The following is a 13,276-nucleotide window of genomic DNA, read 5'->3' on the forward strand; positions in this document are numbered from 1 at the left end:
CTTCTGAAAGCCTCCATGTTTTATACTGAATAAGATGAGTTGTGATTGGTTGAGAAGCTAATTGAAGATGATGTCATACGGAAACAGTGGTGTAATGATGGACCAATGGGGGAGGGAGAACAGTCAAAGTCAGAAGTGTGGAACATAACAACAAAAACACACATAGACCACACACTGGGACGTAACAATTGTTTTAATAAAGATGATACTTTTATGTCTTGATGAGAACATTTCACTGTGATTTAAATGCCTAAATTTCTGATAGAGGTGGCATGGCGATGGGTGGCTTGAACTCCGGACTCATAGCTCCGGGGTACTGGTTTCACATCGAGCCCCAGATTTCTGTCCACGTAGTGTCTGTTCCTTTTCTCTTTATTTGTGTGGAGTTGTGTGCGGAATTCTAGTTTGCTTAATGTGATCTAGGTTTAATTGGTTATTATCCCTTTCTTTGTTATTCTCTAATTCTGGACTGCTCAGGGGGAGAGTAGCTGTGTGCTCTCAGTTCCACCTGGTGCCCCATTATTGCAGAATACACTCTGTTTTGCCAGGGCTTTTACCAGGATACTGCAAATTGGCATTGCAAAATCCAAGAAACAGTGACATTAATATTTTTAAAACGGGCGGGGTGCAGCAAATCTAAATTTATAGGAAGAGGATTAAAAAAAGATGAAGTAAACAATCAAGCACACCAAAACACTTTTCACGTTACTGCAATTCCAACTCTATCCCACTCCAAAACAGTGACTTAACTGTTTCCGTTATTATTGTCACACTTTAGGTATACACTATATAAACTGTACAGTAAATATTTCACACCAGTCTGTAAATGAAGTAAAAGAAATGCTCTGTACCATTAATCGCATTACTAAGATGGCCTAGGATGTGCTGAATTGTCTCCTCTCCTCTTACGTCTAAGGGCAGGGCGTCATTCTTGTCCTCCCCAAGATTCCACTTCAAAGAGTCAGTGATGTCCATCACCGCTGAAGCAGCCTCTATTAAAGCATGTTGTGCAGATTCCACTGAGGGGTCAGTTACAATTGTGGGGATGGTCAGTCTCAGCCTCAGGGTGAACCTTTTCAACAGAGTTAGTGACAAACAAGGCACTGAGTGTAAAAGGCATCACTCCTGAAAAGAACAGTGCATAACAACACTATGGGAGCACTGCAGAAATAATGCTTTTGATTTATATGTTAATTTGCATTACAAAAGAAACAATTTCAGCTCCAAATACACTTAGGGTCTAAAAAGATTCAGTACTATTCACATTCCTGTCTGAGTTTACAATATACTGTACCACAAACGTTAATAGGGTTGATATAGGTAGTAGTTGAAGTTAAGACGGAAATACATTAGGTTTAATTCAAATCAAAAATCATTTTTTATAAAAATAAACATTCTGTTTTTGGGCTAGGTTTCAGTATGCATAAAAGAGCATATCACTCTTTTACCATCATATTACTCAGATGTTAGTTCTCTGCCCACATAAATTAAGACACTGGCTCACAGCTGGAACCTTTTCCCTGAAATACCTTAGGTTTCTTAGGTTCTCAGTTCTGGTGCTTAGAGAGACATTTGAGCTGCTGTAGATTGGACAACCCTCTTCTTGGTGACAGAGATGCTTCTCTGCTAATCTGTCCAGGTCACAGCCAGAAACCCGAGCCAATATCAGCAAAGAATGGCAGATACAGCACAGTATAGCCTTGCAGGTCTGGTCACGGAAATATTCTATTGGAAAAGAGACATGGAAGATAAGATCACTTTATTGGCTATATACAATTTCTTGCATTAGGAATTTGTCTTTTCGCTTATCCCAGCTTGCTCTCCATGAGACACACAGACACACAGACAGGGAGAGAGAAGCTTGGGGTCAGAGCGCAGGGTCCGCCATTTATACGGCGCCCCTGGAGCAGTTGGGGTTAAGGGCCTTGCTCAGGGGCCCAACGGAATAGGATTCCTCTGCCGGCTGCGGGATTTAAGCCGACAACCTTCCAGCCACAGGTGCAGATCCTGAGCCACAGAGCCACCACTCCGCTCTGAGGGAGCAGGTTATAATATTGAGAGAATTACTGAGATAAAAGCCGTGATTTCCTAAGAACATGAAACCCGCCTCTCTCCAAGGCAATCTAATAAGTCTTCAACAAGCTGATTAAAACTAAATGCAGAGCTCATATTACTTTGGTTGAGGGAGTCAGAAATATGCAGTAAGAGTCATTGGTAGAACACAAGTGAAGGGCTCTTCATGTTAATCCACAGCCTTTTATTTTGCGTGACACTGCGTGCATGATGATACCTGACTATAGCCAAGTAAACTGGAAGTCTTTCAGAAACGTATATGAAGATTCTGGTAATAAAACAAAAGGTAAATTAATGCATACCAGAAACCGGTCTGCTGCTGTCATCGCTGTTATGATGACTAGAGGAAGATGAGGCTGTACAAGCAGTCTGGTTTCCTTTGGGCAGTGTCTGATGAGACGCAGCCTGCTTAGGGTTAGAAGTGAGATGGTTGTACTAACAAAGTTTCAGAGGTCAACATCAATATTGTTTGGTGCTTTCAATATAAAGTGTTGTTTTTGTATTTCCCTATCTTAGACCTGGATGACTAATGAAAAATGCATACACACATAGCTTGTTCCTCACCTATCAAAGTCAATAATTTATTTTACCTGGTGCTTCAGTAGAAAATCTAGGGGCATGTAATCAAAACATATACAGTAGGTAAGTCTCATAAACTCAGAAAAATGTCTCCTAGCAAGGTGGATTGATTCATGAAAGAACTCAAGGATTAAATGTGACTTTCATGACTACACGATAAACATATGGTGATTTCTAATGCTATTTGCCCCATATTAATAAATGGCGTCAATGCAATATGAAGTTTGGAGGATCTCATTATGTTTTCTCAATCATCATCCTCCATGCAGCCCCCAAAGGCTCTGAATTGTGCAGTGGTCTTGTGACATGGACTGCCTTTCCTGCGGAGTACGTTAATACAAGGAAAACCTGGATCCCAAGCCAGTTTTGCAAACAAGTGGCCGTAACTGATATGGTACAGTATTACCATAGCAACTTAACACTGCAGTTTTAAATGAAGCTGCAATTTCTTTTTGACGAAGTGTAATATTTTATCTGTCATGTGACCCAATCCTAAAAGCATCTGTAAGATTGCTGATAGAGTACCAAAATATGTCATAGTTTTTATGAGTTGCAAGTGCCAGAGATGTCGTAAAGCTGACAGGTAACCAGTTAGGGAGTTCTCTGAGCTTTTCCATTCTGATGAGAGGGTTTCCTTCTCTCTCTTGCTGAAGCTTCTCACCTTACTGACCTTCAGAACAGCTCTGATGTCTGAAATGGCTGTTTGTATGGTTTTAACCTTTTCCTCCAATTCTACCTGTTTCATTTTTAGAGATGATGTTAAGATGTGTAAAAATTCTTGTGGGCTCTGAAAGATACAATTGAGAAAATGTACAAGCATTAAAACATGTTTTCACTTAAAATCAGATCAATTTTGTCTGTTTGAGACACTATGTGCAATATACACTATGTGTTTATTAATTTCTGGTTTATCAGTATTATTAATTTTACTGATATATATGTATTGGATATAAATAATTGTTTTACATTTTCAATGTTTTTTACCATTTATTGCTAATATTATGTTACAAAATGTATGGATTCAGCTAGGTATTGCAGGTAGAAACAAAAACCACTATGTTGTAATAATTAATAATGCATTGGGCCTTAATCAGTACAGTAGGTTGAAATATGCTTAAAGTAAGGATTTCCAGTGATTCACATTTCTGAGTCTACAGAATATATTGTGGCTTGCAGACTAACCACATAACCTATTATTATAAACCCTAGGAGTGCTACCAAATCCATTAAGCATGAAAACAATTTATTTGTATCCTCAGAAGATACCAAGAGTAATGCATTTCCTGTAGGGAAATTCTTTCCTTTCAATGCTCTTTAGACATTGAAAATACAATGGAAAACAGAAATATCAATTTCTACAAAAATGAATGCATGTTAGCTTTTTATATCTTCACCGAAAGACAGAGCTTGGATGTTGATTTACCTTTGACTCAAAGAGGATCTCATCAGCGTTGAAAAGCACCAGTTTCTGGATATCTGAAAGAGTTTTGTCTATAACAGCTGCTTTCATTTCGGATATTTTCTCCACTACAATTTTCAACCTTAGCATAAAACAACAACAAAAAGAAACAAAATAAAAGTTTAAGCAGTTGCAAATCCATCTAAGTTAACTTATTGGAATTTATAGTAGTAATAATTCTACCATAGTTTTTTATCTAAGCAGACAACAGCAGGGTAGGCTTTTTATTAAACAAAAGTATGCAGGCTGAACATTTGAGAAACGTTTGGTATTTCAATGTGTGTATTCAATTTAGATTTTTATGGAAAACCCAAAGATGGTATCAAGGAAAGAAACCAACAATAGGTGGAAAAATAAAGCAAAGGGAACATAACTTGCAATGACCAAAGAAAATTCATGTAGAATATAAAACAATGAAACAGTTCAACCTTCAAACTTAGCCAAAGACCCTTATATGACTTAATAGACCTAAACAGACTACATCTGTTTACATTCTGAGTCTCTACATCACTACAGTCTGAGTATATGAATCTAACGTACTCTACCTAGAGATGTCTGTGTGGACATTGTGAAGGAAGGCCTCTATGTCTATGCTGCTCCAGGTCAGAACAGACAGTCCTGGCTGCAGGTGACGACCCACAGTTTCAAGTGGAAAAGCAAACTGTGTAGTGAGGCATTCTGGGATTTCCTTCTTCACACTCTGAAGCTCTTGTAGAAGATCCTGCAGATTGCTCCTATATGTCTTAAACTTCCTCTCCTGTAACAGAAAAATAACTTTGGTGATTTTCTCACAACAATTCCTGTTACTAACGCACGTGAAAAGGCCTTGCTCTGCATTTCAAGCACGCTCATTGTATGAGGTAATTAAGATGATCACCTGTTTCAAAGACAACACAGCAGGCGGTGGAACCTCCATCCTAAACCGAATCATCCATTTTGTTTCTTCAAAAAGTTGAATGACCCTGATAATGGTAGAACAGAATAAAGACTTCATAATTCCCACATTTAAACACCTCTTGCCTTGTGTCAGTAACTTCACCTGATAATATTTTTGCTAGTTTTAAAAAATACTTTACTGCACTTCCATTAATCTATGATTTGCCTACTCAGTTTCCGCATTGCCCGACATTTTCGATTATCCGACATACTATCGGTCCCATTTAGGTCGGATAATTGGGACTCCACTGTATGTAGAATATTTGAGATACACAGGCTATGCAGAATTGAGTGGCTTTGACAGATACATTGTAGACTCCACTTATTGTCTTTGTCTAGTTCTTGAAAGCCTTCTGCTCTTGGTGCCATGTGACACCTCGCATTACCTTTCGTCACAGTTCACCATGAACTCCCCTGTGAGTGGATGGCGAACCAGCAGGGTAGCTTTCAGCCCAAGAAGACACCCGTCCACTTCAGATCTCCACTTCTGGTACCACAGGTGCTCAAAAGCCACCAGGGCTGCAGCGATCCTGTTGTACAGCTGGACAGCCTGGGAGTAGCTGTATGAGGAAGCAATGACTCTGACCCCCTTGAAGACCTGTCACAATAATAAAGAACGCGAATGAACTTTTCACTTCAACGCTTCTTCTCAAGGCATTCGTGATATTTTAAGTCACATGTCCAGAAAGGTATAAAAGCAGTATTAAAAGATGACAAACGTACTTTCATAGGTCCGTCTATCCTGGAGAGAAGTTGCCTGGACCAATAAATTGCACCTGAGGCTGGGGGCATGTTTTTAGGTAAGACAGGGTCATCCTGAGGGGAAAAGACAATAAGAATTCAATTCACAAGCAAATCAAGAGAATGCTGATTATGCATACTCATAAACTAAATGCTGTTCTTGGAAGAAGTGTGATGACAATATAAAATTCACCTTTTCACCATAGCCATGTATTTGGAAGAACATTATACCAATTCCTAATGTTTTATTTATAGCCTTGCCACCTATACTTGTAGGTAACTCATTCTTTTAAAAGCATGGGCCGTAATTTAGTACATTTAGACTTACAGTATATTTAAGGGCAGGACCTATAATTAGGCAGTGATCTTACAGTGTTTGAAGACAAGAACTATAGGACCTACAGTACCAACTAATGGTTGAGTAAATGACACCCCTTCATCAAACCATCGGTAGAAACAGGTGATGACCGGTACGACCATTACGGTAATACACAGTAGAAGATTTTACATTGAAAACCTATAAAACATCAACTAAAAATCAGAGAAATAAATAATACAAGTGCACCATTTAGGGATAAAATGATTGTAGACTACTACATTTTCAGCACATACTGTATAATCAAGAACAACATGTCCTGTTACTAAACTCACCTTGTATTTTTCATAAATCTCCTGTACGTCTTTAATTTCTTCATAAAACCAATCTAAGGCTTCAACATAGCATTCATTGATCATGGGCTGAATACCCTGACGCTGGCTGACCACTGAGAACCTGTAAGCAGCCATGCAAAGAATATTGCAGAAGTGAATAAAACTTGATTAAAGGATTTCATAGCACATGTTCAGTCCATGAGAGCAATACTGTATGCTCCAGCAATTGATGATATTCTCTTAGGAAAAGACATTCACAATAAACACTTCACAATAAATGTGTCTTTTTTCTGCCCAGAATGAGTAATGGTTACCTGTGTAGAACAGAGAGAGCCTCCCTGGTGTTCAGCTTCCTCAGAAAGAGAGCTTGTATGTAGACTGAGATATAGCTCTCCAGCTGCTGGTTCGTCACCAGAAAGTCCGAGTAAGCTTCTTCAAATTGGTCTGTGTCTCTGAGGAGATAAAGAAAACAAAAGCCACGTCTGCCTAAAGGATTTGTAGGAGCTGTGACCCTTTGGGGGCATAAACAGGGAGAATGCCTTAGAAATGTAAGAACATGACTCAGACACACATACAGTGCCACGCAATGTGTACCTGTACAATTCATTCAGTTACCAACTAAAACATTTCAATGTGATTATATTAACTGCATGAGCTCATTAATAAGACAAATACATTTTTATTTATAATATTTCATTACTAACAGGACCATGGAAGATATTTAAATGTAAGTTCCTACTTCTTCTCTACATCCAAGAGGACGCCCGTGCTGACTACAGAAGCCATGGTGTCCATCATGCTGTTCACACAGTCACCAATGACGGCTGACAGCGAGGCCCCCTCCTCGTCCAGATCTTCCCAGTTGTACAGGTTTCCTAAGACCACCGACATGACATGCAGTACAATGTACAATATAATAAAATGAAATAAGTCAGAATCGTTATTTTCACATATAAAAATGATTTCATGGCATTTTAAACAGTAAAGCTGGCTTTACAGTTAAAAAATCAGACTGTCCACCTTCTAGCTACTGTAGCACCACTCATTTAACACCTTGTGAGAAGCAGTGAAAAACTTGCAATTCTAGCCGAAACAAGCACTGCCTGCCTTCAAAGTCCCAAACGATTCTCTCTTATACAGTTACTTTTCTCAAAACAGTCTTAACCCTCGCTCGAGAGATGGTCTTTTCATGGCTTACGAAGCATGTGTTTTTCCTCATTAGTCAGCCCATCTCCATTCTCTTCTTCTCCCTCCTGACATGTCGGCTGAAGAGGTTCTGAACTGCCTTCATTCTGGAGGGTTTTCAAGGACTGGAGTTCGGAGTGAGCCGAGGGCAGTCCACCACTCTAGATGAGAAAAGATCACACTTATTCTTGCAGTTCATTAGTGAAATGTAGAAGGACAGACTTCAAGTATAGTTATAAGTACCTGAGCTTCATCTTCTTCAATAAGTGTTTGAAGATGGTAGGGTTCTGTGCCATGGGGTATGGTGTCGGTCTTCAATGTTTCTACAGCTGAAACAAAGATCCATAGAAAACCAAAAATTGCATAGAAACAATCATATTGATATTGCTTTCTTCCCGTTGTGGTATGTGGTATTTATTATGTATTAAAGGATAGTTCATGATAACTTGAAAGATATTCTACTAAGAGAAAACTTCATATTGCAGCTGTTATCGATTATTCTTTAACTGATTATCCAGTCTAAAGGCAACATCAAACCAGCAAGAGCCACACTGAGGAAACACTAGCACTAACCAGCAATGTATAGACACCATGTAACAACTTCAACAGTGAAACTACAGATTTTTCCTTTCGTTCTATGAAGGAAGTCACAGAAAAAGTGCAGTTTTCAATGAAAGATCTTCCTGTGAAATAAGGTCAGTGTTAATTATGTTTCCAGATATACTGTATATAATACAGTAGACGTACTGAAGTATATCATGTAGTATTAACAAAAAAAATCTTATTAAACATTAAACATGAACAGGACTGTATTAAATGTAATGTACTGTACTTTGAAATAAACAAACTGAACTAATGTGTACTGTACAGCACTGTTTCTGCAATACTGTGCTTTAAACACACAAGTAGTGTTTTTAAGCATCTCATGCCTTATTTATAACATTTGTATACAATAAATCAAAACACTAAAATAACATATATAGTAAACAACACCATAAAACATATTTATAAAACAATGTTCTAAAAACAAGAACTTTTTTGAAAATAATAAACGTAAATAATCAATAATTTACTGCATAAATAATTCATTATTGTATAAAGTTAATGTTTGATCAATGTGACAAATGCTTAACTTTTTTTTAAATCTGTTTGTTCATCTTTCTAGAAGATTTTAATTTCCCACATTTCTTCTGTGATATTTCCTTTAGATAAAGATATAATCCATCAAAAATGATAAGTAATTACAGTTCACAGAGGAAGGTGAGTGTTTCTTCACAACCCTTTAAATATATATTTGTGCACACATTCGTGTCTGCTGGGAACACAATAGGCCTATGTGTACTGCAGAAAACACACGATTATCCTGGAGTACTCTGGGAGACACACTATTGGGGGAATAAGTGAACTGTGAACATTTTGAGTGAAAAGCTACAGTTACACACAAGAAGACGTAAGTGCACAGTAAATACAGTATGAATAAGCAAAGAGACACCTAATCATAATACAGACACACAAAGCTCATGGATTTACACATAATGTAGGTGTACCGAAGCTCTTACCGAGATACTCTTCCTTTGTTTGTGGGTCATCTGTCTGGTCATGAGTGCTCTCTCCATCAGTGTTGTCATTTATAAAGAGGTCTTCATGGCTTGGTTTCTGTAGCCCTTCAGTGCGCTCTGATAGCTCTTTATACTGGAGCAAAAACACACCCAAACTAATGCATCTGCACTCAGAATCAATTATATAAAAATACTAACACAAAAGTGAATTGAATTTTAGATCTGAGACCTAGGAAAGCCTTCAGAAGCAAAAATGTTCTCACTCTAAGGCTATAATTTTTTTAGCTGATAACATCATTCGTTTAAATTTAATCTGTCTTCTTCTGGATAACAAAAAGGGAAAGCTGTTGTTTAAAATGAAATAATAAAGCATTATCAAGGAAACAAAAAAAAATATTTTTCTATTATACAAAGATAGCATTTATATTTAATATAAAGAAAAAATCAGGAACATTTTGGGATTTAAAAGACTTGAGGTTTGTTGTTTGAAATAAAAGGTGGAAAGCAGTCGTGATTAAATGCAAATGAGAAAGCCCACCTGCTGAAGAGTGAGAATTACATTCGCAAACTGCCTCAGTTTACAGCAGAGGGTATCCATGTTGTGCATAATGGTCTCTTCATCTGTGAGCGATATCCCTGTCCCTTGGCAATCATGGCTGTGATCTAGGAAATAGGATTGGGGCTCTTGAGTTGCACTGCTCCTCTTTCTTGTCAATGGCAGACAATAACTCACATCATTAGCACAAATGTTCTTTCTGATGCACTTTGCAGTAGACCCACTGTAATCAAAAATGTAAGAAATAACCATCTATCCATTTTCTCCCCGCTGTTTCTAGTACAGGGTCATGGGAGGGCTGGAGCCTATCCCGGGCGAAGAAATGGGTGCAAGACAGCATACACACTGGACAGGACGCCAGTCCATCATAGGGTGGACACAGCACAGACAACAATGCTCACACACACTCCCACCAGGACCAGTATTTCCCAGTACCCAATTAACTTACCGTCCCGGTTCTCAGTAATTCAACCTCGGCCCCTTTTAGAAGGCGTTCGTCTCGGTCAGCTATCTAACCACCCAGCGCCCCGGCTCACCACCACACCTTCACTCTCTGATTACTTCAGTGCGGCGAGCGTTTGCATCATTGCTCAGTATCTGGGTTCCAGCCGGCATTGAGCTCTACTCTCTCTTTTGTCAGCGCGTCTTCCTGGTTCGTGTACTTTTGGGTTTTTGGGCCTTGTTTTCGGGAAACGACTACGATTCTCGGTTAACGGCTTCGGCAGCTTTTTCCGGGACTTATAAGCTCTGGAATACTACTCTCTCTCCCTTGAACTCTGGATAGGATCCACCTCATGTTTCCTCTGACCCGTAACACTTACCAGTATGTCTTAGTGCTAACCTACCATTAGGGCTGTGGGAGGATACTGGAGCAAGAAACCGCCAAGACAGGTTAATTGAATAAATTATAAAAAATCATTTATGGATGCAACAAAATGAACACAGATTAGAAAACAGAATAAGGTTCGCATACCATTCTTCTATCTTAAGCAGCAACAATTTAACAGGAGTTCTCCCTGTGGAAGCTGAAGTTTCTACTGCTGTATATTGGCCCAACAAACAGAGCCTGAGCTCACCATAACTGGATGTCACGGAGGCCTTGCGAACGCTGGATTTTGGAGCTCGGCCCACCGAGTAGGAGGTCAGTTTTCCCTGCATGGTTGACAGGGAGCTTGAAGAGGAAAACCGATGCATCCCATGAGCACCTCCCAGAGCATCTCGCAACTGACGCACTGCTTCCAAGAAGAAGGCCTGTAGGGTCAGGCAAGCCTGAATCCTAAAGGGGAACATGAGCAAAATTATTCACATCTGCTTCCACTCCTTTCATGTATGTATATTTATTATCAGCTAGGGACTACACATACTAACACGAAAAATTATAAACATCTTACAGCTTGAGTTTGTAGCCCCAGCAGCAATGAAATACAGACCAGAGGACATCAACTAGAACTACAACCATCTGCATTGAGAACAGAGACCACGAGTCACTCTTTTAAGGAAGGGTGGATCTGTGACATAAGGGAACAAGCTACTCATCCAAGTTGTTGAATCGGATGGCCAGATGGGTAGAATGGCCTCCTATCTTTATTGTGAGGCTACCTTAGCAAACTAACACTCGTCAACACCAACAATACACCAAAAGCAGATATCAATGATGATATAAACAATGTGTGACTCTTAATTCCTTCTAGTTGCTGTACAGGGATTCTTTTCAAAAGTACTACACCCATCCAAAATGCAGATCCCCAAATTAGAAAATACATATGCAGTGGATGTAATAATTAAATATGTATTTGGCCATTTTGTGGCAGTTGCAACCTTTACAGAAGGGCATGTTTATCTCCACCTTTCATAAAGAGTGTGTGTTTGCATTGACAGCTGTGGCTTCTTCTCTTTCCCCTTGTTCTTGTGAGGAAACCCAGGCTGCAGAGGACTAGAGCTTCCTTTCTCCATTTCTTCCTTTACTCTGTGCCAGAGTCTGTCGTCAGTCTCCTCTTTCACTATATCAGCCTTCAGGAACTCTCTGCAAGCCACTGTCAATTGGTTACACACCTACAAAAAAAAACCCAACATAATGTGTACTGGGAACACAATAGGTCTTGCTTTGACATTACTTTAGGAAACCAGTAAAGACACTTTCTTGGAAAACAGCTTGATCCCTGTTGTCCAGACTTCACTGGCTCTGGTCTGGGCTTTTTCCTTAGCTGGGATTTTCAAAAAAGCGTCTCAGCTCTTTAAGATGTTTAAAAACAAAAATGGTAACTACATGCTACAAAACTAGATAAGTTTTATATTTGGTGGCAGATCTCATGCTGGAGCATGGCCCAAATTATTATAGAGAGACAAACCTTTGTGAGCAGGATGCCCAAGTATCCGTTTCGAGCGAAGGAGCGGGAAATGGCATCCATCTGTTTAATCCCAACAATCATTCCAGGCAGGACAGAGTCCATTAGATTGACCGGGTTTTTCTCACGGGCCAAGGCATCAAAATGGCGCTGCAGGGCTTCAAGGTACTTCACTTTGCTCTTTGTATCATTGGTAACATCTGTAATGCTGATGAAAATCAAAGGAAAATAATGCAAACATAAAATATCGCCTGAGGGATATGTACAGAAAGACATACAGTAAATACTTGTATTTATTTAAACTGAGACAGAAAGGGTTTGAGTTATTCCCACGCACAGATTAATTTAAAAGTAATACATTTTTAGCATACACAATACACGGTATTTATACAGTATGTGCGCTTAGAGCAGCTACAGAACATACATCCACTGTGAGATAGTCATTTCACTGCCTCCTATTCAACTCCAACTGTCTGCTCATGGCTTTCTGTTTAATCTCAAACTACTTCCAGTGGGGTCAATCGAGCTACTCTTTTTATAAATAAATCACAATATCTCAACCCAATACTACCCACATTCAAAGGTGACATGATCTGAATAATGGTATCCAAGTGTGAAAGACTGTAATTGACCACGAATTGGCCCTCTGGCCAGCATGTGGCCAACCATTATTAGCATTTATAAAGCAATATACTACGTTTGTTCATTCTGTTCACATAGCATTGTAGTCATTTGTTGTTAGAAAAAAAACCATCATAAATTCAGAGGCCTTTTTCAGTGACAGTTACTATGAATTTTGCAAACATCTATTAGAATTTGAAGTCACAGCACAGACCACCTTACAATCACTGCAGTTTTACACACTACAGAACAAATCTCTTGAACAAGGCTGTGTTCATGTTTGTAAACAGCAGTAGAAATTGGAGTAATCCATTCTAGCGCCACACTGTCTCATGGAGTTCTCGGTGCTACCTTATGTCTACAGCTTTCCATTTTTTCAGCAGGCGAGATTTGGTGGAAATAAGAAGTCCAATGACTGTTTTACTCTCCTTCCCCCTAAGCTGCTCTGTGATCGACTCCAGGGTTCGCTGTCTCCTCCTCCATCGCTCAAGCTCAGTGAATGGGCTGGTGTTGATATCGAGGACCCTACAGCAAGCAACATAGCATTCATTTATGGTACACATTTCACAGC

General features: G+C 39.2%; 1 protein-coding gene across 1 annotated transcript in view; it reads right to left on the reverse strand.

Annotated features, from left to right (window-relative positions):
* The window catches only part of LOC148675027 (uncharacterized), a 72,840-nt gene that overhangs the window by 58,103 nt on the left and 1,461 nt on the right, over nucleotides 1–13,276 (reverse strand). The window contains exons 3-22 of the mRNA XM_088623467.1: nucleotides 13,057–13,230; nucleotides 12,088–12,292; nucleotides 11,586–11,791; nucleotides 10,816–11,015; nucleotides 9,722–9,846; nucleotides 9,184–9,316; nucleotides 7,868–7,953; nucleotides 7,638–7,785; nucleotides 7,179–7,314; nucleotides 6,754–6,891; nucleotides 6,440–6,560; nucleotides 5,771–5,863; nucleotides 5,434–5,645; nucleotides 4,989–5,073; nucleotides 4,657–4,868; nucleotides 4,076–4,193; nucleotides 3,314–3,439; nucleotides 2,376–2,478; nucleotides 1,530–1,725; nucleotides 852–1,072 (exon numbers count right to left, since the gene is read on the reverse strand). Coding sequence (XP_088479593.1) covers nucleotides 852–1,072; nucleotides 1,530–1,725; nucleotides 2,376–2,478; nucleotides 3,314–3,439; nucleotides 4,076–4,193; nucleotides 4,657–4,868; nucleotides 4,989–5,073; nucleotides 5,434–5,645; nucleotides 5,771–5,863; nucleotides 6,440–6,560; nucleotides 6,754–6,891; nucleotides 7,179–7,314; nucleotides 7,638–7,785; nucleotides 7,868–7,953; nucleotides 9,184–9,316; nucleotides 9,722–9,846; nucleotides 10,816–11,015; nucleotides 11,586–11,791; nucleotides 12,088–12,292; nucleotides 13,057–13,230 — 3,038 coding nt within the window. The remainder of the gene's footprint in view (nucleotides 1–851; nucleotides 1,073–1,529; nucleotides 1,726–2,375; nucleotides 2,479–3,313; nucleotides 3,440–4,075; nucleotides 4,194–4,656; nucleotides 4,869–4,988; nucleotides 5,074–5,433; nucleotides 5,646–5,770; nucleotides 5,864–6,439; nucleotides 6,561–6,753; nucleotides 6,892–7,178; nucleotides 7,315–7,637; nucleotides 7,786–7,867; nucleotides 7,954–9,183; nucleotides 9,317–9,721; nucleotides 9,847–10,815; nucleotides 11,016–11,585; nucleotides 11,792–12,087; nucleotides 12,293–13,056; nucleotides 13,231–13,276) is intronic.

Source organism: Lepisosteus platostomus, chromosome 3 (genome assembly GCF_059453375.1).
Source record: "Lepisosteus platostomus isolate fLepPlt1 chromosome 3, fLepPlt1.hap1, whole genome shotgun sequence".
Classification (NCBI taxonomy): domain Eukaryota; kingdom Metazoa; phylum Chordata; class Actinopteri; order Semionotiformes; family Lepisosteidae; genus Lepisosteus; species Lepisosteus platostomus.